Source organism: Procambarus clarkii, chromosome 10 (genome assembly GCF_040958095.1).
Source record: "Procambarus clarkii isolate CNS0578487 chromosome 10, FALCON_Pclarkii_2.0, whole genome shotgun sequence".
NCBI classification, from domain to species: Eukaryota; Metazoa; Arthropoda; class Malacostraca; order Decapoda; family Cambaridae; genus Procambarus; species Procambarus clarkii.
The window spans coordinates 34,554,659-34,582,079 of record NC_091159.1 but is presented as its reverse complement, the minus strand read 5'-3'; the positions used below and the strand labels follow the sequence as shown (position 1 = coordinate 34,582,079).

The window sequence follows — 27,421 nt, the reverse complement described above, 5'->3', positions numbered from 1 at the left end:
TGTATCCCCTTGTGCGTGTACCATCCGTTTTAAATAATCCATCCTTGTCTACCCTGTCAATTCCCCTGAGAATTTTGTATGTGGTGTAACGGGGGTCGGGAGAAATGGCTCTCTTATGTCCATTAGTCCGCCCTTAGTTAACTATTTCTAGAGTTCTCCACAGTTCCTACTGCAACCTCTCTAGTTCAACACCTTGTCACCTCGGTATTTGATCACCTAGGTGCTACAACCACAAGGCATTGTACCTGATCAGTTACCAGCAACTCTAGAGAACTCTAGAACATTTCATTGCCACGAACGGAAAATAAAAATGAAAAGAAATGAAGAGGTTAATTAATGGGGTGAGGGCATGGGGCGAGGGAGGTGGGAGGAGTATGGGAGTAGCGAGGTGAAAGGGAAAGTTTGAAAAGAGGCGGAGAACATGGTGAGGGGTAGAAGTAGAAGGTAGATGAGTAGAAAGTAAAAGGCAGAAGGTAGAAAGTGCTGCCATCATTCATTCTAGTTCCGTACATACAAGACAAGGAATGGAACGTGTCTGTACTCTAGGCGGCCGAGCGGACAGCACGCTGGACTGTCCTGGGTTCCTGTGGTCCTGGGTTCGATCCCAGGCGCCGGCGAGAAACAATGGGCAGAGTTTCTGTCACCCTATGCCCCTGTTACCTAGCAGTAAAATAGGTACCTGGGTGTTAGTGAGCTGTCACGGGCTGCTTCCTGGGGGTGGAGGCCTGGTCGAGGACCGGGCCGCGGGGACACTAAAAGCCCCGAAATCATCTCAAGATAACCTCAAGATAGGCTGTTATCAAATGTATCTGCTGTCAGCATATACTCGTATATTATAATCTTAAAACCCGTAAGCTCAGAGTGTTCCAGACTCTAGCTCGCAATATATCAGAAAATCCAAGATCTAGGGAACACAATTAAAGTCAGATTAAAAAGTAAGTTAATCAAGTATATATTTAACATGATAAGTATCATAATTCAGGCAATTTAACTTAATGTTCACTATATAATATAGAATGTGAGTCACCACACAAAACAGTGAGACCACTACAGCTGTTTGCCCCTGAAATAACACAACACCTTCAGTTGGAAACACCAAATTTGTCATCTTACAGTTCAACTCACCAAGTGTCTGAGCCTAAGCTGGATAGAGAGGGGGGGGGGAAGGGGGTTGACGGGCAGAGTTCCCAGTCCGGCCGACAGCCTGTCTCGGCTGCTGTTCAGTCGTCCAGTCTCTCTGTCTGCTCTGTTCTCTCCTGATGCTCTGCTCTCGAATGTACAGTTCCCTGGGTATTTATGGGAGGACCCTGGAGTTAGCGCTGCCTGCTAAGTAGATAGCCTCAGGCCATTTACCTACTACGCCTTAAACGGCGGCTTGTTTGACATACACACCCGGCTACCTGTCTGCAATTATCAGCTTAGCAGAAACAAGGTCAGTTCACACGACCTGATCCCTGGTCAACTTGTGGTCATTAACTCCTCTAGGTGTGACTTCTTAATTACTAGGGCCAGACAATTCGGCGCCCTAAATATCCTGTTCTGTCTGACTCATGTTCAATGAAAATATATAAATATAACTGACTAAAAATACAATATAACTAACCTAAACACCTTTATGGTGTTACAGCAGTGGTGATCATGTCTCCCTGAGCTCTTCCGTCTTCCAGTGTCGTAAGGTGCAGTTCACGCAGCCTTTCCTCATAACTCATGCCTCTTAGTTCTGGGACTAGCTTAGTGGCATACCTCTGAACTTTTTCCAGCTTCGTCTTGTGCTTGACAAGGTACGGGATCCACGCTGGGGCCTCATACCCCAGGATTGGCCTTACATACGTGGTATATAAGGTTCTTGTATACCACGTTTGTGCGTGCCTGCTTGAAGTATATGTATGTATGTATGTATGTATGTATGTATGTATGTATGTATGTATGTATGTATGTATGTATGTATGTATGTATGTATGTATGTATATATATATATATATATATATATATATATATATATATATATATATATATATATATATATATATATATATGCGAACAAGCCTGAATGATCCCCAGGACTATATGCAACTGAAAACTCAGACCCATACTGCCAGGAGCAACGCATCTGGTATGTACAGGACGCCTTAATCCGCTTGACCATACCATCACGACCAGACATAAGGAGGTGATATTATTTTTATATTATTTTTTTTTGGGGGGGGGGTGTTAGGTGATAGGACATGAATCAATGGGTACATTGAGTGTCTTATCTTTTTGCTTCGGTGTTGGTTCTGGGTCTTGAAGTGGGAAGAATGTAATTATGTGTTAATTGGCTGTTTATTATTGGTTTTGACTTTTTTATGTGTAGGGCCTGGCTGATGTCGAGTCTCCTGTTGTCGCTCTATCTGTCGATAATTTCTGCGTTGCTTGTTAAGACTTCTCTGGTGATGGTCTGGTTGTGTGAGGAGATTATATGCTCCTTGATGGAGCCCTGTTGCTTGTGCACTGTTAATCATCTAAAAGAAACGTTGTTGTATTGCCTATATACCGAGATCTTTGGGGCTGACAGTCCCCAAGTGGGCATGTGAAGGCACATGCCCTGCTGCCTAGGCTAGGCTGGTAGAGGCTAGGCTGGTGGAGGCTAGGCTGGTGGAGGCTAGGCTGGTAGAGGCTAGGCTGGTGGAGGCTAGGCTGGTGGAGGCTAGGCTGGTGGAGGCTAGGCTGGTGGAGGCTAGGCTGGTGGAGGCTAGGCTGGTGGAGGCTAGGCTGGTGGAGGCTAGGCTGGTGGAGGCTAGGCTGGTAGAGGCTAGGCTGGTGGAGGCTAGGCTGGTGGAGGCTAGGCTGGTGGAGGCTAGGCTGGTGGAGGCTAGGCTGGTGGAGGCTAGGCTGGTGGAGGCTAGGCTGGTGGAGGCTAGGCTGGTGGAGGCTAGGCTGGTGGAGACTAGGCTGGTGGAGGCTAGACTGGTGGAGGCTAGGCTGGTGGAGGCTAGGCTGGTGGAGGCTAGGCTGGTGGAGGCTAGGCTGGTGGAGGCTAGGCTGGTGGAGGCTAGGCTGGTGGAGGCTAGGCTGGTGGAGACTAGGCTGGTGGAGGCTAGGCTGGTGGAGGCTAGGCTGGTGGAGGCTAGGCTGGTGGAGGCTAGGCTGGTGGAGGCTAGGCTGGTGGAGGCTAGGCTGGTGGAGACTAGGCTGGTGGAGGCTAGGCTGGTGGAGGCTAGGCTGGTGGAGGCTAGGCTGGTGGAGGCTAGGCTGGCTGATTTGTCATGAGTGACTGTATAATACTTTTTACCTACTGAATACCACTGGAACACTTCCATATGTATAATAATAATAATAATAATAATAATAATAATAATAATAATAATAATAATAATAATATTATTATTATTATTATTAATATTATTAATTTTATTATTATTATTATCATTATTAATATTATATGGTTACCTATATGCCGTTTCGCTTCTAATCCGAGGGGAAAAGTGCATTTGACTGTGAGGTTAGGCATGATTACGTGGCCACAGGAGAGAGGGTCCACACGTGATGGACCCTCACAAGCGGTCCATTACGACCCATGAAGCTCGTTACGGAGGGGTCGTGAGCTCGGCTCGTCAAGGGCATAGTGGTTAGGGCCAGCGGGGATGGGAAGGGGGACGGGAGCTTAGCAGGGGGATGGGGGTGATGGAGGGGAAGACGAGGGTTAGCAGAAGGGGAGATGGGGAGGGATGGCAGATGATGGGGAGGTGGGGCGGGGCTGAGTGAGAAGGAAGCATAGAGGAGGACCTCGGCAACTTACGCTGAGGCAAGGCCCCGGATGTGTCACTCATTAACAAGCACGGGCAAAAAATAAGGGAGAAAAGACAAAGATATTCAACGAAGCTGAGCATTCTGCATGTCGCTTGGGCAGTCAGGTGAAGCATCGTAGGGTCTGACCAGAAACAGCCTTAATTGATCTTATTATCAGCCTTCCTGCCCGCGACAATGATAATCAAGCCAAATTACTGTCGAGGATTAACTAGCCTCCAATATCTTCCCCCTGAGTGATATGCGAAGCAAATAACAAGTATTCTGAACGCTTGTTTTCATTGGGTAAATGTTGGGCCTGAGGCCTGTCAACCTGTGCAGGGCTAAGGCCACCACAGTAGCCTAAGTAGGTCATAATCCAAAAAAGGATCCAAGCTGAAATTCCCTGGAAACACAAACCGAAACTTTCTATTTTCCGCTTGTTACAACTTGTAATAAAGTTGTTACATCTTGGCTTAACGTGTTTATGACGTATTAGAACGTTGTTACAACTTGCTATATTGGTTGTTATAACTGGTTAGGATGTCTTAAAACTTGCTCGAACGTTGTACCAACGTCGTAGTTTCGGCGGGTTAAAACCATTTAACATCACACATCGGCTTGTGGTCCAACAAGTAAGTATACTGTAGTCCTGAACAGAGTCAAGGACTAAAGTCAACTTTCAGGATATATACACCGAGAAGAAGCTATACACCTCTCGGTATATAAAGCCAGTATATCCCTGTGTATGGATTTAATATATGACCTCTGAAATAACAAGAGTTTTGAAGGTCACAATCAGCCTATAGAACAACCAGTAAGTATAATTTCACCTGAGATGTACCTGAGGGGCACCAATTCTAGTGGCCTTGCGAGGGACAGGTAGTCAGCTGCTTGCCAAAAGTCCCTCCATTATTCATGAGAATTTTGACCAGCTGTACTGGGATAAGATTACAGAGACACGCATTGCACTCAGGAACTCAACTTCGGAATTCATTTAGTTTAGCAAGTTACGGTCTTGATAAGCTAGTTACACAGTTTAATAAATGATTATATCGACAGTGGGCTCGACAACGACAAGTACAGCTTCTAAGGTAAGCAAGTTACATGTACGGTGAGCTAATTCCATAATTTGATTTGCTTATCTTGCTTTATTTCCTCCCCCCCCCCCCCCCTCCCTTTAATTCAGTGGAAGGTGGTGAAAAGGTTAAAATCACCCACATTTACTATCTACACTATCTGCACATTAGGGAATAACTGGCTCAGATTTCTGGTAGTAGATGAATTGAAATCAAATATTTACACATTTCTTCTAAATTTGCTATAGAGCTACCTCTATATTCATGTATGTTTCCGCACTCCATCACAGTGACGGAAAGTGTGCGAATAATTTTGTTGATACAGTTTACATTTGGCCAGGTCTACATCGGCAGGTAATGCAGACTTCCAGAAATACTTATAACTGAGTCTAACCCGAGTAGTAATAACATTTAGGTGTCTGCCTAATTTTACAATTATGTATTCAAAATAGTATTATTTGAAAAAATAGATTTCATTAGTTTACGCTTCTTTTCCCATTTCGCGAAACAATAGAAACAGAAAACGAGATTTTCAACTTGTTTTGAAGGAGAGACATAGCTAAATATTACTTGTGGACTGAAGTTAATAATAATTATAATTTTACACGTTAAAATTACAATTTACAAGTTAACATGGTTTCCGATAGCCAGGAACAAGACCTCTGTTAGGTATATCGAGACTCACATACTCCCTAGGCCAACTGCTGACCTTCCCCAGGATACAACCCACAACTGTTGTAGATGAACAGTGGAATAGTGATCCGGACAACTGTTGTAGATGAACAGTGGAATAGTGATCCGGACAACTGTTGTAGATGAACAGTGGAATAGTGATCCGGACAACTGTTGTAGATGAACAGTGGAATAGTGATCCGGACAACTGTTGTAGATGAACAGTGGAATAGTGATCCGGACAACTGTTGTAGATGAACAGTGGAATAGTGATCCGGACAACTGTTGTAGATGAACAGTGGAATAGTGATCCGGACAATTTCTTCAAAAGCAAATAGGAGTAATGGTTTAATGCTCAAGCCGCAATGTAGAACTGAGAACAGAAGACGCTTTTTCACCCACGGGGTTATAAACCCATGGAACCGCCTACCCGCCGAAGCCGTATATGCAAAAAAATCTTTAAAATTTTAAAGTCAAACTGAAAAAGCTCATCAGGACAAATGAGGAGACCCTCGACAAGCCGGGCCACTGAGGGCCACCACCTGAGGGGCCACTAGTGTTAGTGGCCACTCAGATAAATCATGTTAATCAGTTGTCCTTGGTACCCATTTACAGCCAGGTGAACATCAGGTGAATGGTAACGTTACCCAAAACAAGGTTACAAATTAAACAAATTAAACCTGGACTTTTTTGGCTGTAACTCTGTTGCTATTTTAAACTGTGATGTTTTTTGTAAACTCTGTGATGTTTTTTGTAAACTCTGTGATGTTTTGTAAACTCTGTGATGTTTTGTAAACTCTGTGATGTTTTGTAAACTCTGTGATGTTTTGTAAACTCTGTGATGTTTTGTAAACTCTGTGATGTTTTGTAAACTCTGTGATGTTTTGTAAACTCTGTGATGTTTTGTAAACTCTGTGATGTTTTGTAAACTCTGTGATGTTTTGTAAACTCTGTGATGTTGTGATGTAAACTTTTTAAACTCTTTTTTAAACTGTTTTTCTTTTTTTCTTTTGGCTGTAACTCTGTTGCTCTGTTGCTGTTGCTGTAACTCTGTTACTAAACTTTTAGTTTAGTTCATTTCTTATGCACCCCCTGCACCCCTCTCGGAGGCCTGGTCGACGACCTGGCCGCGGGGACGCTAAGCCCCGGAAGCACCTCAAGGTAACCCCATACCCATTTTGTGAACAATAGTTGACCCCATACAACGTAGCCATACCACGTTGAGAACATCACTTCTCGTCCGATCAGCGAAGTTAAGCAACGTTGGGTTTGGTTAGTACTTGGATGGGTGACCGCCTGGGCACACCAAATTCTGTTGACAATGATGTTTATAGAGGCCTGACAGGTAAGTGGACAGCGCTTCGGATTCGGAGTCCTGAGGTTCCAGGTTCGATCCCCGGTGGAGGCGAAAACAAATGGACAGTGTCTTTCATCCTGATGCCGCTGTTCACTTAGCAGTAAATAGGTACCTGGGAGTTAGACAGCTGCTACGGGCTGCTTCCTGGGATGTGTAACAAAAAGGAGGCCTGGTTGAGGACCGGGCCGCGGGAATACTAAGCCCCGAAATCATCTCAAGATAACCTCTAGAAGAAGAGGATAACCTCTAGAAGATACCCCTTTTGTGAACGATAGCTGACTCGATATCTATTCTGTGAGTGATAATTGTCCCCGTAGCTGAACGATAATTGATCATTCCCCATTCTGTGAACGATAGTTGGCCCTTATGCCCATTCCGTGAGTGCTAGTGAACCCCCTATACTCACACTATGAGCACTGTGGACCCCAAACCCATCTGTGAGCAGTACTAGAAAAAGGTTACAGAGGCACATAATAGGTTCAGGAACTAAACCCCCCAAACTTGTTAAGCTAAGCAAGTTACAGCACTGATGAGCTAGTTACATAAATTCTTAACAAAAATAAACCAACAAACTTTCCAGATCGTATCTAACTAACATCAAACTAACTTGGGATCAAACTAACTCTAACCCCCAAGAGGTTATAACACAAAGCGTTTGTTTGTTGAGCCAATTACACTCAATTATAATAAGCAGATCAAGCACCCCTACAGTTATCCAGTGGGCGGCAGTGGGTACAGTCACTTGAATGCGCTGCCTACAGTCAGCGAACTGGGGATTGTTAGGAACCCGACTCCATCGTCAGAGCATGGAGCAGCGACGTCAACGCCATCTGTGAGTCCGCTCCCGAAACCCCCACAAAATGGACGACGCCATCTGGTGGTGGCAGGATGATACCAGCAAGAGGCGCTAGATTCCTGTCATGGTCAGCTTGAGAGGTAGCTGGTTCTGACCTCTGGTGAGGTGGCACCTAGAAAATCACCGCCATCTATTGTAGGAAGAGTTGTATGTCTGTGTCAGAGTCCGTAAGTGATGTTTCCTGGTGTCCCATGTACTGACCAGTTTGCTAATGACGTGTCTATATCCACAGAGGCGACGTAGGGCTGCTGTGGGACGAGGACAGTCAGTCTACCCAGGGCAGGCTATTATCTCTCTACTTCATTCTGCTTTACGGAAGCAGTGAGCCGCCGCCGAAGAGGAACTGTGTAGTGTTCTACTGTCTGCCTGTGAAGTGGCAGTGACAGAATTCGGCGTACCCGGGACTGGCTAGAGGAAGAGACGACTGACAGTGAGGTGCTACGGAGGAGTGTAACCAGCGAGTTGCAAGAAGCTCCTGCCAGGGGTTCGCTACCCTTGTATTAGTGCGTGTAGAGGCCCAGCAGCGCGAGGCTGATGTTCTCTGCCAACATCAGGTTGGAGAGTGATTGTGGGCGTTCACAAGGAGCACCTAGTGAGACTGTGTATAGGCTGACCCGTGGCTAGAGTAGACTCGTTGGTGTTTCCCAGTACTGGTTGAGGACGGTACTGTGTGTTGAGGCAAGAAACCTGACAAGACTGCAGCGTTTGAGCACCGAGGAGCGCTTGGTGTCCTAGGAGGGTGACACTTGTGTATATATCAGTGTAGTAATACTTCCTTTATGATTTTTTATAAGGTGATTATTTGTGAATATATTGATAATTGATGAAGTGTCGTATTCAATGCAACCCCCCCCCCCACCATTGTGTTTTACTTGCATTACCAAGCTCACTCCTTGAAAGCCACTACTAACTTGGGGTTGGATACCAGAACTCTAGCAAAGAACCCGGTTGCGACCCATAGTGGCCGTAACAGGGATAACTTCATGGTTGGTTGGCAGCCTGCAGTCTCGGGAGACTATGGAGTTGCGTTCGGGTTGTCGAGGCTGGAGTGTCCTCTCCGGGGTTCAAAAAAGCCAGAGAAGGTCGATATGGAAGAGAAGCTGTTACCCATGCAGCAGGTCCCCCCTTTCTCCAAGATGCTGAAATTGTCCAATGGAAAGGCAAACGGCAGTATGCTTGGTCCCAACGCCGTCGCAGGATCAGCCAGAATGAGGTTGAAGTCAACAACGAACTGCCTTAGGGGCTTCAATTCCGGATTTTTCCTCGTGGTTGACTCTTGAATCCCGTCCCAAAAGTGGGTATGGCCGCGAGGCAGCGGAGGTTTGAAGTCAGGGGGTTTTCCTTCCCTTAGATGAGCTGCCTTCCCCGTCTGTCGAGTCCCATCTACCCGGAGCAAGTGGTCGTAAGGCGCCAGAGGCATGACCTCACGCACGAGGACCTGTAGCAGTTCCGTGCCCCAGGAACTACTCCTGCAGTAGGAAGTAGGAACTACTCCTCTTCTCTTCTCTTCTCCTGGTTATTGTTCGAATCCTGTTTTCTCTTTTTCGATATTTTGTTGATAATTCTCTCTTTAGTGATACTGTGCTTAGCTGTTCTCCCTCCCTCCCTGGCTGCTTCCTGTTCCACCTGCCCGTGGAACAGGCAGGTGGAACCACCTTACCTCTTCTGTGTTCTCATAATCCACTTGTTTACATTCCCTCCTCTCCCTTTTCCATCTTCATAGGAGGTTAAGCAGCTGGGATTGGTTGTCGCGTGAACTTCCAGTATTGTGATGACGCAAGACTCGCCGAGGTGCTCTTGAGTTTACCATCTAGGTTTACCTGACGCAAGATGCTGTGAACAACTTTACTCACCAATATCTTCAATATCACTGAACACTTATGTTCAGCTATTTGATTTGATTGTTGCCGCCTGCCCAAGCCGCTGTGTTCAGTCTTCCTAGGATTTCCACATATACGTCAATTTAATGTGTGTGTGTGTATATACTCACCTAGTTGTGCTTGCGGGGGTTGAGCTCTGCTCTTTTGGCCCGCCTCTCAACTGTCAATCAATCAACTGTTACTAACTAGTAACTATTTTTTTTCACACACACACCTCGTAGGGGTGGGTGTGTGAGGGCCCCCACCTCGTACGAGGTGGGGGCCTCGTAACCTGGTGGATAGCGCGCAGGATTCGTAATTCTGTGGCGCGGGTTCGATTCCCGCACGAGGCAGAAACAAATGGGCAAAGTTTCTTTCACCCTAAGTGCCCCTGTTACCTAGCAGTAAATAGGTACCTGGGAGTTAGTCAGCTGTCACGGGCTGCTTCCTGGGGTGTGTGTGGTGTGGGAAAAAAAAGTAGTTAGTAAACAGTTGATTGACAGTTGAGAGGCGGGCCGAAAGAGCAGAGCTCAACCCCCGCAAAAACACAACTAGTAAACACAACTAGTAAACACACACACACACACACACACACACACACAGGAAGCAGCCCATAACAGCTGTCTAACTCCCAGGTACCTATTTACTGCTAGGTAACAGGTGCATTAGGGTGAAAGAAACTCTGCCCATTTGTCTCTGCCGGTGCCGGGAATCGAACCCGGGCCACAGGGTTACGAATCCCGCGCGCTGTCCACTCGGCTACCAGACCCTGTGTGTGTGTGTGTGTGTTCTCACCTAGTTGTGCTGCGGGGGTTGAGCTCTGGCTCTTTGGTCCCGCCTCTCAACTGTCAATCAACTAGTGTACAGATTCCTTAGCCTACTGGCTTTATCATATCTACATTTGAAACTGTGTATGGAGTCAGCCTCCACCACATCACTGCCTAATGCATTCCATTTGTTAACTACTCTGACACTGAAAAAATTCTTTCTAACGTCTCAGTGGCTCATTTGGGTACTATGTTTCCACCTGTGTCCCCTTGTTCGTGTTCCACCCGTGCTAAATAGTTTGTCCACCCTTACCCTTTCCTCGTAGCTCATACCTCTCAGTTCTGGGACTAGTCTGGTGACATACCTCTGAATCTTCTTTTAACTTTGTCTTGTATTTAACTAGGTCAGGACTCCAGGCTGGAGCTGCATACTCCAGGATTGGTCTGACATAAGTGGAATACAAGGTCCTGAATGATTTCTTACACAAGTTTTGAAAGGCAGTTCTTATGTTGGCCAATCTAGCATATGCCGCTTCACGAGAGAGGGAGAGAGAGAGAGAGACAGACAGAGAGAGAGAGACAGACAGAGAGAGAGACAGACAGAGAGAGAGAGAGAGAGAGAGCCCGTCCACAAGAACAGAATGGCACCAGGCTAACCAGTTGTGTACCTGACCTACCAAAGGCCACACACCTGACTTGAGAGAAGTGCTTTCTCTGCCTCGACGCCATCACAGTCTCTCTCGCGCCTCGCCAGGATGCTCTGAGCTCCTTCGCCTACACCTGGCAACCTTTGAGGTTCTCTACGTAGGTGTCTGATACTCATTCACGTTGACGGTAAGGAATGATTACGAAGTATAAACAAACACGCTTGTGTGTGTGTGTGTGTGTGTGTGTGTGTGTGTGTGTGTGTGTGTGTGTGTGTGTGTGTGTTGCAATATGTTGCGTCAGTGATGCTGTTTTGTGTCAGTGATGTTGGGTTGCGTAAGTGTTGCTGTGGTGTGTTAGTGTTGCGTCAGTGTTGCTAAGTTGCCTCAGTGTTGATGTGTTCCGTCAGTGATGCTATGCTGCGTCAGTGTTGCGTCAATTGTGCTGGATTGCATCAGTTTTACTGTATAGCAAACATACACACACAGAATCCACACACACACACATACCCACACACACACATATACCCACACATACATATCCACTCACACACGAACTCACACATACAAACCAATCAAGGTACTACTTAGTGTCAGAGTAGTTAACAAATGGAGTTTACGGGCTCACCATAGCCCGTGCTACATGGACACTTCGTCCTGAGTAGCTAAATCTTTAACAACAACTAACAAATGAAATGAATTAGGAAGTGATGTGGTGGAGCCAGACTCCATACACAGTTTTAAATGTAGATATGATAGAGCCCAGTAGGCTCAGGAATCTGTCCACCAGTTGATTGACAGTTGAGAGGCGGGACCAAAGAGCCAGAGCTCGACCCCCGCATGTACAAATAGGTGAGTACTGGTAGCTGAATGGATAGCACGCAGGACTCGTAATTCTGTGGCCAGGGTTTGATTCCCGGACCAGGCAGAAACAACTGGGCAAAGTTTCTTTCACCCTGAATGCCCCTGTTACCTAGCAGTAAATAGGTATCTGGGAGTTAGTCAGCTGTCATGGGCTGCTTCCTGGGTGTGTGTGTGTGTGTGTGTGTGTGAAAAAATTGGTAGTTAGGAACAGTTGATTGATTGCCAGTTGAGAGGCGGGCCGAAAGAGCAGAGCTCAATCCCCGCAAGTACAATAGTTGAATACAACTAGGTGAATACATATACACACACACACACACACATACACTAAGCACGTAGCCATACAATCCAAACACGTACCCATTCACAATGCTAACAACGAGCGTGTTTGTAAATACGTGCTTATGATTGTGTAATTACCTAGTTGTGCTTGGGGGAGTTGAGCTCTGGCTCTTTGGTCCCGCCTCTCAATTGTCAATCAACTAATGTACAGGTTCCTGAGCCTACTGGGCTCTGTTATATCTACATTTGAAACTGTGAATGGAGTCATCCTGCACCACATCACTGCCTAATGCATTCCATTTGTCAACCACTCTGACACTTAAAAAAATCTTTCTAATGTCTCTATGGCTCATTTGGGCACTCAGTTTCCACCTGTGTCCCCTTGTGCGTGTGCCCCTTGGGGTAAATAGTCTGTCTTTATCTACCCTATCAATTCCTCTGAGAATCTTCAATTCCTCTGAGAACGGTGTGTGAAATAGGTGAGGAGGAATTAGGTCTTTTCCTATTTTTAATATTGTAACAATTGGGATGTTCCTGTACATGGTGCTAACCTAGTGTTCACTTTTAGAATGGGCTAAATTCTAAATGGGCTGCGTCTTGAACCTATTCTCGAGATGGGGCAAGCCTCTCAATTGATGAGGTTTACCCCAAAACTTGAGTCGAACGTTGTCAAGACGATGGACTTCGATCCGAGGGATCGTCAACAATGCGGTGGTTTTAGTTTCCCCTAAAGTACCAGATTATTGACGCTGTGGCCATTAGCGTCAAAATTGCGACGCATTTTGAGGACAGATTACCTTTGATTATTATGATAGTCTCTTTCTCTCTCTGCCCGTCTTCATCTGTCAGTGCCTTTCTACCCGTCATTTCATCTGTCTTCCCCCGTCCAGAAAATCAACCTCTCACTAAACAGGTCTTGTGGGGGGGGGGGGGGGGGCGAACTCGCCATGGTCTCAGAGGAGAACCGACCTTGTGTTATCAGTCGACAGAGCCGAGAGTCGCGCGCCCCGGCGCTAGGAGCCAGCCACAGTTGCCAGCAGTGTTGCCATTTCACCTCAGTGTGTCGCCCAATTATTCTGGTCTCCCTTTTAGTTTCAGGAATATTTGTGAGTTTATTATTGTCGTTATTATATATAGTGGAAGTATTATCCAGTTATCTTATCTACAGTGAGCGGCGGTGGAAACTTTACAACCACCTACATGCACTTTATAACCACCTGGATGCACCACTTACAGGTTTTTTGTTTTATCAAATTCTTGGATGTACATCATGTTGAATGAAATGTTTACTAATTTCTTGAATATATTCCTCCCCCTTCCCCAACGCCTCGCATTCCCTCGCATTCAATTACACGGCGCCGGAAGATGAATGAAATAACCAGTTTGCTATTTTGTTTTGTTTTGCCTGAGAGTATGTTAGTATTATTGCTGTGTCGGGTGGTGAGTAGTTCCTGGGTGCTGGCGGGAGATGTTTGACTGTGGTGAGTAGTTCCTGGACGCCGGCGGGAACTACTCACTGGCCCGTTATACACACTGTTGAAGCGTCGACACGAACAGAACGAAAATGAAAATGATTTTTTTCTTTGACGTAACCGGTACTGAAAAGTTGGGGGTGTGGTGGTGGGGGTGGTGGGGGGGTGGCTGTGAAGGATGGAAAGGGGGAGTGATGCAGATGTGGGGAGAGGGGAAGGGAGGGGGGAGGAAGCGGTAGAAGAGGGGGGAGGGAGAAAGTGAGAATGGAGGAGGAGGGATATCAGAGAGGAGACAAGTGTGAGTGATAAAGGATGGAAGAGAGAGGGAGGTGAAAGGAAAAGTCGACAAGTGATTGTGTTAACCGGGTTCCCGGCCTCGTGGTGGTACACCCGTCTGCCTTGTGTACAGTATACTCTTTGTGGTGTACTGTACATTCCGTCCTCGTGGTGTACCGTACCTAATAGCCAGAACGCACTACTTAGTCTAGTATGCAAGGCCCGATTTGCCTAACAAGCAGAGTTTTGATGAAATTATATATTTGTCCATTTTTTTTCTTGTGTAATGAAGTTTTTCATTATATTATGTATGATTTTATGAATTTATTGTCTTTAATTTGAGTTAAAACTAACGTAGAAATATGGTAGCATTGCTGGCGTTGTTGATCTTATAATATAAGCTTTCTATGCTTCTAACTATTTTCTAAGTCTTGGGATTAAGAAGAACAAGTTACCTGAGATTCATGATAAAGAAACTCTAATGATTAATGAAGGATATATTTTCTACAATGTTCCGTTCCACTCTGGAACAGCTTCAGGTAAGGAATGAATATACAAGGTGCAAATATTTTGTTAAATACACATGTGAGAGACGTGAAAGTGTGTGGTGAGGTCTGGGTCTGAGTGTAGGCAAGGTGCTGTATGGTGAGGTCTGGGTCTGAGTGTAGGCACGGTGCTGTGTGGTGAGGGCTGGGTCTGAGTGTAGGCAAGGTGCTGTGTGGTGAGGTCTGGGTCTGAGTGTAGGTAAGGTATTGAAGTCGTTACTCTGTATATTTAGGGCGGGTCTTTTTTTCTTTTAAGTGTATAGCTTCCAGTATTTGCAGCCTTCTGTTTGGTCAGTGGTGGATGCCAGGCGTTTTGGATTATCTACTAGCATGTTCCTAGTGCGTGTTGTGTTATGTACACTTTGTACATGGTTTATAGGGGCACCAGCTTGTAGATGACAGGTCAAGTTTTGTGATAGTCATGCCAATATAAGTAGATCGAAGGTGTCATCCTTCACTGGGGCATGTTAATTGGTACACCGCGTGTGCTTTATGGAGAGCGTTGTACACTTCATTGGGGCTGTTCTTAAGCATTAAATCATCAGTCCTCTTTGTTATGTAATAATGACTTCCAATCGTTGGTCTCGGGCTGTCGGTTTCACTCCATTTGAAATTGTTTGTAATTATTCTTTCTTCAGTTTTGTATTGTGAGCTCATTAGTGGATTTGTAATAGTTTTATGGGAGGGGTTGTTTGCGGTTGCGGTTGTTCTGTTATACCACTTTTCTATAGATCTTCTGATGTGGATGTTGACTTCTCTGTTCGTGTAGCCGTTGTTTATTAATACTTGACGGCTTCTGTTCAGTTCCTTGTGGATTTTAGGTCAGTCGTTGTTGTTGATCTTATACTCTAAGATCAACAACACCAGCAACGTGGTCATGTTGTCAGTCAACCAATCAGGATACCAGTCAGTTATTTATGCAGTCAGTCAGACAGACAATCATCTAGCCAATCAGTCAGTGGACCGGTTATTTAGTAAAACTTTCAACGAATGCGGTCATAACCATTATATATATATATATAATATATATATATATATATATATATATATATATATATATATATATATATATATATATATATATATATATATATATATATATATATATATATATATATATAATGTGTGTGTGTGTGTAAGTGAAAGAGACAGGCGAGATATAATTGAGAGACGGGAGAGTATCTCTCTCTCTCTCGGAAGCAAGAGAGGTTATCCTCCATCAGCGTATCTGAAGCCTGCTTCCTGAGACTCATTTATATCAAGAGATTGTTTGTGACCATTTGGAATATACCAATTTTAAGTAATTTTCGTACAAGGAACAGAATAAGCCATAAACCAACTGTGTATCAGAGCCTTTATGTGGTCGGTTAACCTAATTTCATGCATATCAACTTGTGCGAACAAGTTTCAGAATTGAGTCAACCTAGGAATCAATTGCCTTGAAAGAAATCTGTTGTGTATGTCTTTTCATGGCCACTTAGGCACCGTCAGCTCCTTTTACTCTCAGTGTATAGGCAGGACAACAACATCAAGACGCCTGTCAATGCATAAACAACAACACTCCATCAAAGATCACACACACACACACATATATATATATATATATATATATATATATATATATATATATATATATATATATATATATATATATATATGCGAACAAGCTCGAATGGTCCCCAAGCATAAGCATATATGCAACTGAAAACTCTGCACCCCAGAGGGATTCGAACCCAGACAGCCAGGAGCTCAATGCACCACGGCATACCCGGTTCTTTATCCACTCGACCAATAGTGACTATACAAAAGACGTTGGTAGCTGAGGCTATTTCCCCAACATCCCGACAGCACTTGGTGGTAAGTTTGGGCATAGATATTTCATCGAAACACTTCACTTTGTGGGGCCACGTAAGCAGCACAAAGTGAGGTGATTCGATAAAATATCTACGCCCAAGCTTACCACCAAGTGCAGTCGGGATGATGGGGAAATAGCCTCGGCTACCAACGTCTTTTGTACAGTCACGGTTGGTAGAGTGCTTAAAGAAGCGGGTACGCCGTGGTGCATTGATCTCCTGGCTGTCTGGGGTCAAATCCCTCTGGGGTGTGGAGTTTTCAGTTTATTATATATATATAATATATAATATTATATATAATACATTAGTATATTTTGGTAGCAGTCTTTCTTGTAAACGTATTATTAAATATGACCGAAAATGTAAGATTAATAATTCTAACACGAATTTTTTCAATATTTCTTATGTTTTTTTCACTGTCGATGGTAATTGAAAAACCAATTCTCCAAAATTCATTTTTATTTGTAGTCTGACGCGACACTTGAACGCGTTTCGTAATAACTTATTACATTTTCAAAGACTTTAGTTTACACACACACAACTATAACCTGCAAACACTACACAGAGTTCTACTATGCTATAATTTAAACGGCTTTCATCTTATATACCTGCATTTGGGTGAGGTGATATGATACAACAGTTTTGGATGAGGTAAACAAAACTTTCAACACAAGACAGAACACGAAACAATGGGCATAAATTGGGTAAATTAAAGGGAAGGATGGAAGTAACTGCAAAGGGCCTATTGGCCCATATTTCTTGATGCTTCTATATTGGTGCGGAGTCTTGAGGTGGGTAGAATATAGTTGTGCATTAATTGGCTGTTGATTGCTGGTGTTGACTTCTTGATGTGTAGTGCCTCACAGATATCAAGCCGCCTGCTATCGCTGTATCTATTGATGATTTCTGTGTTGTTTGTTAAGATTTCTCTGGTGATGGTCTGGTTGTGAGAAGAGATTTTATGTTCCTTGATGGAGCCCTGTTGCTTATGCATCGTTAATCGTCTGGAAAGAGATGTTGTTGTCTTGCCTATAATACTGAGTTCTTTGAGACTTACAGTCCCCAAGTGGGCATTTGAAGGCAAAGACGACGTTGGTCTCTTTTAAAGCGTTCTGCTTTGTGTCTGGAGAGTTTCTCATGAGTAAGTTGGCCGTTTTTTTGGTTTTATAGTAAATCGTCAGTTGTATCCTCTGATTTTTGTCTGTAGGGATAACGTTCCTATTAACAATATCTTTCGGGACCCTTTCCTCTGTTTTATGAGCTGTGGAAAAGAAGTTCCTGTAAAATAGTCTAATAGGGGGTACATGTGTTGTGTTAGTGGACTCTTCAGAGGTTGCATGGCGTTTCACCTTCCTTCTTATGTCTTCAACGAAACCATTGGAGAAGCCGTTGTTGACTAGGACCTGCCTTACCCTTCATCGACTTGCTTCCATCCTGAGCTGTGGCTGAGAGCACGGTCGACATAAGCGTTAACAACACTCCTCTTGTACCTGTCTGGGCAATCACTGTTGGCATTGAGGCACATTCCTATGTTTGTTTCCTTAGTGTAGACTGCAGTGTGGAAACCTCCGCTCCTTTCCATGACTGTTTCATCTAGAAAGGGCAGCTTCCCATCCTTCTCCAAATCGTAAGTGAAATGCAACACAGAATTCCGCTCAAATACCTCCTTCAGCTCCTGCAGATGTCTGACATCAGGTACCTGTGTAAAAATGTCGTCAACATACCTGCAGTATATGGCCGGTTTCAAGTTCATGTCGACTAAGACCTTTTGTTCGATGGTACCCATGTAGAAGTTCGCAAACAGGACACCTAGGGGAGAACCCATGGCGACCCCATCTACTTGCTTATACATGTGCCCATCCGGGCTCAAGAAAGGTGCCTCTTTAGTACAAGCTTGGAGTAGTTTCCTTAGAATGTTTTCTGGTATGTCAAGAGAAGTACAGGCTGGATCACGATACACTCTGTCCGCTATCATTCCGATTGTTTCATCCACAGGTAGGTTGGTATCCACAGGTACCAACGTAGCTTTGGATGAAACAATCCGTCTTGTTCTGTCTTGTGTTGAAAGTTTGTTTTCACCTCTTCCAAAACTGTTGGAACATATCACCTCACCCAAATGCAGGTATATAAGATGAAAGCCGTTTAAATTATAGCATAGCAGAACTCTGTGTAGTGTTTGCAGGTTATAGTTGTGTGTGTGTAAACTAAAGTCTTTGAAAATGTAATAAGTTATTACGAAACGCGTTCAAGTGTCGCGTCAGACTACAAATAAAAATGAATTTTGGAGAATTGATTTTTCAATTACCATCGACAGTGAAAAGAAACATGAAATATTGAGAAAATTCGTGTTTAGAATTATTAATCTTACTTTTTCGGTGATATTTAATAATTATATATATATATATATATATATATATATATATATATATATATATATATATATATATATATATATATATATATATATATATATATATATATATATATATATATATATAAAGTTTGTGAGGGTACCACCTCTGGTGCCAATGTGGGGACCCATAGCCTCGGAGAAGAAAATAAAAAGTATTCAGAGGAGACCTTGTGGTTTCTCACTGAACACTAATATTATCCTCTCCTACCACCCTCATTCTTTTGTATGTACACATATATATGTGTATGTACACACACACACACACACACACACACACATATATATATATATATATATATATGTGCAATTGACGATCACTAAACACTGATCATTTGTATGCGAAAAATCCTCAGAGAAATGGGAAAGAGAGATGAATGTTTCGGCCGATCTGGGCCTTTGCCAACATCGGACTGAAAGAAATCACAAAGAAAGTCTCTTTCTCTTTCTTGACTCTCTCTTTGTGATTTAGTAATATTTCAGTTCAGTGTTGACAAAGGCCCAGATCGGCTGAAACATTCATCGCTCTTTCCCATTTCTCTGTGGATTTTTCGCATACAAATGATCAGTGTTTAGTGATCGTCAATTGCACATATACATATATATATATATATAATATATATATATATATATATATATATATATATATATATATATATATATATATATATATATATATATATATATATAATATAATCTATATCTGTCATGACCATTTCAAATTCTGTTTCACAGAACTCTGGATTGCTTAACTGAGAATCAAACTGCCAGACAGACCAGGAGGATCTACCTCATTTTAAGTACCTGGGAGCCACCAGTACCTGGGAGCCACAAGTACCTGGGAGCCACCAGTACCTGGGAGCCACAATGGGCGCGGAAGCCTCCCCCGAGCCTCTGGACGTGGACCACCAAGCCAGCACAGTGACCTTCGGCAGGAAGGGCGGGTGCTACGTCACCAAGCCCGTGGGGGTGATGCTGGCGATGGTCTTCGTCAGCGTGTTGGTGGCCACGGGCCTCCTCGTCTACTACTTCGCTCCCAGCGTCAGGTACTCCACGCGGCCCTCCGCTAAGATCACCGCCCGCCCTCCAGTGAGTACCCTGGAAACACAAACCGAAACTGTCTCTATTTTCCGCTTGTTACAACTTGTAATAAAGTTGTTACATCTTGGCGTAACGTGTTTATGACGTATTAGAACGTTGTTACAACTTGCTATATTGGTTGTTATAACAGGTTAGGAAGTGTTAAAACTTGTTCGAACGTTGTACCAACGTCGTAGTTTCGGTGTGTGTTTGGCGGGTACACACTCTTCCAGTGTGTGTCCTCTTCCACTTACTCACACACACGCCCCGTCACCCTAGGACCCCCCCCCCATACCCAGTCTGTAACTGACGATCTGCTCGCCCTCAATGGCAGCCAGGAGCGGCTGGGCTCACTATCACCAGGAGCGGTTGGTTCACTATCACCAGGAGCGGCCAGGGTCACTATCACCAGGAGCGGCCAGGGTCACTATCACCAGGAGCGGCCAGGCTCACTATCACCAGGAGCGGCCAGGCTCACTATCACCAGGAGCGGTTGGTTCACTATCACCAGGAGCGGCCAGGCTCACTATCACCAGGAGCGGCCAGGCTCACTATCACCAGGAGCGGCCAGGGTCACTATCACCAGGAGCGGCCAGGCTCACTATCACCAGGAGCGGCCAGGCTCACTATCACCAGGAGCGGCCAGGGTCACTATCACCAGGAGCGGCCAGGCTCACTATCACCAGGAGCGGCCAGGCTCACTATCACCAGGAGCGGCCAGGGTCACTATCACCAGGAGCGGCCAGGCTCACTATCACCAGGAGCGGCCAGGCTCACTATCACCAGGAGCGGCCAGGGTCACTATCACCAGGAGCGGCTGGGCTCACTATCACCAGGAGCGGTTGGTTCACTATCACCAGGAGCGGCCAGGCTCACTATCACCAGGAGCGGCCAGGCTCACTATCACCAGGAGCGGCCAGGGTCACTATCACCAGGAGCGGTTGGTTCACTATCACCAGGAGCGGCCAGGGTCACTATCACCAGGAGCGGCCGGGCTCACTATCACTAGGAGCGGCCGGGCTCACTATCACCAGGAGCGGCTGGGCTCACTATCACTAAGAGCGGCCGGGCTCACTATCACTAAGAGCGGCCGGGCTCACTATCACTAAGAGCGGCCGGGCTCACTATCACTAAGAGCGGCCGGGCTCACTATCACTAAGAGCGGCCGGGCTCACTATCACTAAGAGCGGCCGGGCTCACTATCACCAGGAGCGGCCGGGCTCACTATCACCAGGAGCGGCCGGGCTCACTATCACCAGGAGCGGCCGGGCTCACTATCACCACGAGCGGCCGGGCTCACTATCACCACGAGCGGCCGGGCTCACTATCACGACGAGCGGCCGGGCTCACTATCACTAAGAGCGGCAGGGCTCACTATCACTAAGAGCGGCAGGGCTCACTATCACCACGAGCGGCCGGGCTCACTATCACTAAGAGCGGCCGGGCTCACTATCACCACGAGCGGCCGGGCTCACTATCACCACGAGCGGCCGGGCTCACTATCACCACGAGCGGCCGGGCTCACTATCACTAAGAGCGGCAGGGCTCACTATCACCAAGAGCAGCCGGGCTCACTATCACCAGGCACGACTGACAACACACAGCTCAACAACCACACACTTCCACGTTGAGATAATCACTCCCAAACACTTCTTAACACAATTATATACTAACTTAAGACAGTCAGGAGCAACATCTCAAAATGTTAAGCTTCTCATAAGGAAAAATAATAGTTAATGACAATGCAGAACTGGTAACAACGGCCCCCACACCACCGTTCGCGTCCCGCTCCCGTATAATACGTGTTCACTCGACACCCGCACCACTGACCAACTCATACAACAGAATACAATACTGCAATACAGTGTCATAACTGTAACACACCCAACAACATGAATATAATATAATATATATTTCTTATGCACTGAAAACAGTATATGGTAATTTTATAATGTATAACAAAATGAGGTGTGATGAATGTGTAATTATGCATACATTGACATAGTGAGAAATCAGGTAAACACCTGGTTCGTAACATATTTGGCGAGAGTCTGTTTTCAGGCATCTTTTGATGGTTGTGCTAAAGCTGTTGTTGACTGGAAAACAGGTATATATACCAGTGTTCTTTTGACCGTAATATCCGAATCACAATAACAGTCTGCCTCACACTCTTAATTTGACATTCTATCCTATTCGCAGCCCGTTCAAAATATCCCTGGACCCATGATCAGGACCGAGATGGTATTTCAGAATGCATCTCGAGCCGTGCCTTCTCCAGCAGCCACGACCAGCACGACTTTACGTATGGACACGGACACCGGTGTCCACAGCGACCCGTCCAAGACCTCCCATAAGGACGCAGCGGAACCTACCACGGAACCCACAGCACGCAAGAGGAGGCCGGACGTGAGGCTGCCGAGAGCCCTGAAGCCTCTACGGTATTTGGTCAAACTTCAGCCCTTCATTAACGGCGACTTTAGCATCAGAGGTTACGTGGAGGTGGAGATGGAGGTGCTCGAGGCCACCTCCAACATCACTCTGCACATCCACAACATCGTCACCAAGAATGACACTGTTAGAGTAGGTACTCGGCTCAATAAGCACACGCTAAACCACTGGCATATCTAATATGATAAAAACAAATTTCTGTACAATTTCCTCTCTCATATTTTAATCTGTAAATATATATATATATATATAATATATATATATATATATATATATACATATATATATATATATATATATATATATATATATATATATATATATATATATATATATATATATATATATATATATATGTCGTACCTAATAGCCAGAACGCACTTGTCAGCCTACTATGCAAGGCCCGATTTGCCTAATAAGCCAAGTTTTCCTGAAGTAATATATTTTCTCTAATTTTTTTCTTATGAAATGATAAAGCTTCCCATTTCATTATGTATGAGGTCGATTTTTTTTATTGGAGTTAAAATTAACATAGATATATGACCGAACCTAACCAACCCTACCTAACCTAACCTAACCTATCTTTATAGGTTAGGTTAGGTTAGGTAGCCGAAAAAGTTAGGGTAGGTTAGGTTAGGTAGGTTAGGTAGTCGAAAAACAATTAATTCATGAAAACTTGGCTTATTAGGCAAATCGGGCCTTGCATAGTAGGCTGACAAGTGCGTTCTGGCTACTAGGTACGACATATATATATATATATATATATATATATATATATATATATATATATATATATATATATATATATATATATATATATATATTATTGTCGTACCTAGTAGCCAGAACGCACTTTTCAGCCTACTATGCAAGGCCCAATTTGCCTAATAAGCCTTGTTTTCATGAATTAATTGTTTTTCGACTACCTAACCTACCTAACCTAACCTAACTTTTTCGGCTACCTAACCTAACCTAACCTATAAAGATAGGTTAGGTTAGGTTAGGTAGGGTTGGTTAGGTTTGGTCATATATCTACATCAATTTTAACTCCAATAAAAAAAAAATGACCTCATACATAAGGAAATGGGTAACTTTATCATTTCATAAGCAAAAAATTAGAGAAAATATATTAAATCATGAAAACTTGGCTTATTAGGCAAATCGGGCCTTGCATAGTAGGCTGAGAAGTGCGTTCTGGCTATTAGGTACGACATATATATATATGTATATATATATATATATATATATATATATATATATGTGTATATATATATATATATATATATACACATATATATATATATATATATATATATATATACACATATATATATATATATATATATATATATATATATATATATATATATATATATATATATATATATATATATATATGTAATATACACCTTTCCACTACATTTCTGTCTATTTCTTTCTCACTTTGCTTTATTCTGTCTACCTGTCTTTCCCTGTATCTCTCATCAATCCACGTCTCGTCAGGTTATGTCAAGCGACGACCCCCTGAGACGGGGTCCTGTCATCCTCCGTCACACGTACGACCCAGTGCGACAGTTCTACGTAGCCAGCCTGGCCGAGCCCCTGGAGGTCGGCAAGAAGTACGTCCTCTCCATGGCCTTCCTCGGCCACCTCAACGCTCAACGCAAAGGCTTCTTCAAGTCCAACTACCAAGACGCCGATGGCACTAATAGGTAGGTTGGGTAGGATAGGGTAGGTTGGGTATGCAGATGTGGGGTAAGGTAGGGTAAGTTGGGTGTATATGTAGGTAGGTATCAGTTATGTAGTGGGTAAGGGCTTGATGCGGTAGCGATTAGAAGGGACTATGGCAATAATTAGAAGAATTAATGCAGCAATTAGAGAGATTATGGCAAGAATTAAAGGGATTATGACGACAATGTGAGGAATTGTGGCAAGCGTTAGAAGGAATCATTAGCGTTAATCCCCTCTAATGGCAGCCATTAGAGGGGATTATTGTAAATAATTAGAGGGATTATATAAACAACTGTAAGGATTATGATAACAATTAGAGGTATCATATCAACGATTTGAGGGATTATGGCAACAATTAGTGGTAGCATAGCAACAGTTAGAGGGCTGCGGTAGTTAGCGATGGAGTATGTGTGGCAGCTACACATATCTGAAGATAAGAATATGATTGTAAAAAAAATAATAGTTACTGCAAAGGTGCATGGCAGTAATATGTTGATATTGCCTTTATTTCACGAAAATAACTGACGAAGACACACCTAGTGGCAACGCTAGATGGCAACAGCGTATGGCAAAGACACACACATTCACTTTGCCAGCATGGACTTGAGAGCTAATCAACTTCAATCACCAAAGTAACAATAACTTTTGAATTTACATTTTTTTTTCAGGAATCATCAATCATTTTTGTACCCACTTACGAAACCTATACATCTTCCCTCAGTCATGGTGACTTAGCTTTAAAACTATCCCAAACTACCAACCGACCTCAAAAATCACTCCCATCTCTATCCTAATAAGGTCTAACTGTATAGGTGGATGGCAGCGACTATGTTCCAGCCTACAGGAGCGAGAAGGGCCTTCCCGTGCTTCGACGAGCCGGGACTCAAGTCTACCTTCGAGGTCTACCTGGCGAGGGAGGAGCACATGACCTCCCTCTCCAACATGCCGTTGCTGGAGTCCCTGCCCATGTAAGGACGCCTCCTTCGCTGTTCGGAGAAACTTGGGAGTGGATAGTATAGTTGAGACATTTATGTACTTACCATGACTAACTATAGTAATCAGTCAAATCAACACCCCTTAATTATTGATGTTGTATATTTATAACTGGGATTGTTTACATAAAATTACAGTACATTACAGTTACAAATTACGTTACAAAATTACCGGGCTTTTCTGTCATTGCAAAAAAAGTCACAATTAGAGCATAGTACGTAAACATTGTCAATATCTACTGTACTTTTTTGTATCAAGATTGAAGAGTTTTATAACAGTGATTTACCCCCAAAAAAATAATCATTGCCGATTTTGCTGGATTGAATAAGGTGTCAGAATGTCAGTTTTCAAAGTCTATCATTATATATATATATATATATATATATATATATATATATATATATATATATATATATATATATATATATATATATATATATATATATATATATGTCGTACCTAGTAGCCAGAACTCACTTCTCAGCCTACTATTCAAGGCCCGATTTGCCTAATAAGCCAAGTTTTCCTGAATTAATATATTTACTATAATTTTTTTCTTATGAAAGGATAAAGCAACCCTTTTCTCTATGTATGAGGTCAATTTTTTTTATTGGAGTTAAAATTAACGTAGATATATGACCGAACCTAACCAACCCTACCTAACCTAACCTAACCTATATTTATAGGTAAGGTTATGTTAGGTAGCCAAAAAAAGCTAGGTTAGGTTAGGTTAGGTAGGTTAGGTAGACGAAAAAACATTAATTCATGAAAACTTGGCTTATTAGGCAAATCGGGCCTTGAATAGTAGGCTGAGAAGTGCGTTCTGGCTATTAGGTACGACATATATATATATATATATATATATATATATATATATATATATGTCGTACCTAGTAGCCAGAACTCACTTTTTGGCCTACTATTCAAGGCCCGATTTGCCTAATATGCCAAATTTTCCTGAATTAATATATTTTTTCTAATTTTTTTCTTATGAAATGATAAAGCTACCCATTTCATTATGTATGAGGTCAATTTTTTTTTATTGGAGTTAAAATTAACGTAGATATATGACCGAACCTAACCAACCCTACCTAACCTAACCTAACCTATCTTTATAGGTTAGGTTTGGTTAGGTAGCCGAAAAAGTTAGGTTAGGTTAGGTTAGGTAGGTTAGGTAGTCGAAAAACAATTAATTCATGAAAACTTGGCTTACTAGGCAAATTTGGCCTTGCATAGTAGGCTGAGAAGTGAGTTCTGGCTACTAGGTACGACATATATATATATATATATATATATATATATATTATTGTCGTACCTAGTAGCCAGAACGCACTTCTCAGCCTACTATGCAAGGCCAAATTTGCCTAATAAGCCAAGTTTTCATGAATTAATTGTTTTTCGACTACCTAACCTACCAAACCTAACCTAACTTTTTCGGCTACCTAACCTAACCTAACCTATAAAGATAGTTTAGGTAGGGTTGGTTAGGTTTGGTCATATATCTACGTTAATTTTAACTCCAATAAAAAAAAATTGACCTCATACATAATGAAATGGGTAGCTTTATCATATCATAAGAAAAAAAATAGAGAAAATATATTAATTCAGGAAAACTTGGCTTATTAGGCAAATCGGGCCTTGAATAGTAGGCCGAGAAGTGCATTCTGGCTACTAGGTACGACATTATTATATATATTTGTGTGTGTGCGCGGAAAATCCACAGAGAATGGAAAAGAGATTTGTGGATTTTCCGCATACAAATGATCAGTGCTTAGTGATCGTCAATTGCATATATATATATATATATATATATATATATATATATATATATATATATATATATATATATATATATATATATATATATATATATATATATATATATATATATATATATATTTGTTTTTCACTAAGAATATTTACTTACTAATATAAGACATAATTAATAAAAGTAAAGCGCAGTTATCATTTCAAAATTAATTAAGACTTAAATGCAGTCATAATTATAAATATATAACATATAATATATTATATATTATTTATATTATAATAATATAATTTCATCCAGGTGGGTGAAATCCTTCAGGATTTCAGTCATCTAGTGGATATTAAAGTAGTTGTAATACAGGAAATGAATGACAAAAACATATTTTTTATAATTCAAAAGGAATTCCTTAAAGACTAAATTCTTATGTCTAAGATATTCTTAAGGACACTATTGGTGCGATGTATTTAAGTATGTCTGTGGTTGGCCAGGGAGGGGCAGCCCGGGTGGGTATGGGACCACTACCCTCCCAGCGTGCCCATGTCCACATACCTCGTCACCTTTGCTGTCTCTAACTTCACACACATCAAAGCCACCTACGACGACAGGGTTCTGCTCAGAGGTAAGTGTTGGCACCTCCTTGGTGTCTGTGTTGTCTGTGGTTGGTCTGACTCGGGGTTGGCAGGGGTGGGAGTTGACAGGGATG

The 27,421-nt window shown here is 43.1% G+C and overlaps 1 protein-coding gene and 1 pseudogene across 3 annotated transcripts in view; both read left to right on the top strand.

Moving 5' to 3' along the window:
- The window catches only part of LOC123745613 (aminopeptidase N), an 88,223-nt gene that overhangs the window by 46,221 nt on the left and 14,581 nt on the right, over nucleotides 1-27,421 (top strand). The window contains exons 2-6 of one of the 3 annotated variants that reach the window (XM_045726343.2): nucleotides 19,434-19,787; nucleotides 22,029-22,358; nucleotides 23,730-23,938; nucleotides 24,770-24,925; nucleotides 27,207-27,337. In XM_045726343.2, the coding sequence (XP_045582299.2) occupies nucleotides 19,566-19,787; nucleotides 22,029-22,358; nucleotides 23,730-23,938; nucleotides 24,770-24,925; nucleotides 27,207-27,337 (1,048 nt within the window). In that variant the 5' untranslated portion in view covers nucleotides 19,434-19,565. Of the gene's footprint in view, nucleotides 1-19,433; nucleotides 19,788-21,977; nucleotides 22,359-23,729; nucleotides 23,939-24,769; nucleotides 24,926-27,206; nucleotides 27,338-27,421 lie in introns of those variants that run through there. The other 2 variants (XM_045726338.2, XM_045726351.2) reach the window with 2 other exon arrangements.
- LOC123748459 (5S ribosomal RNA) lies at nucleotides 6,719-6,835 on the top strand (annotated as a pseudogene).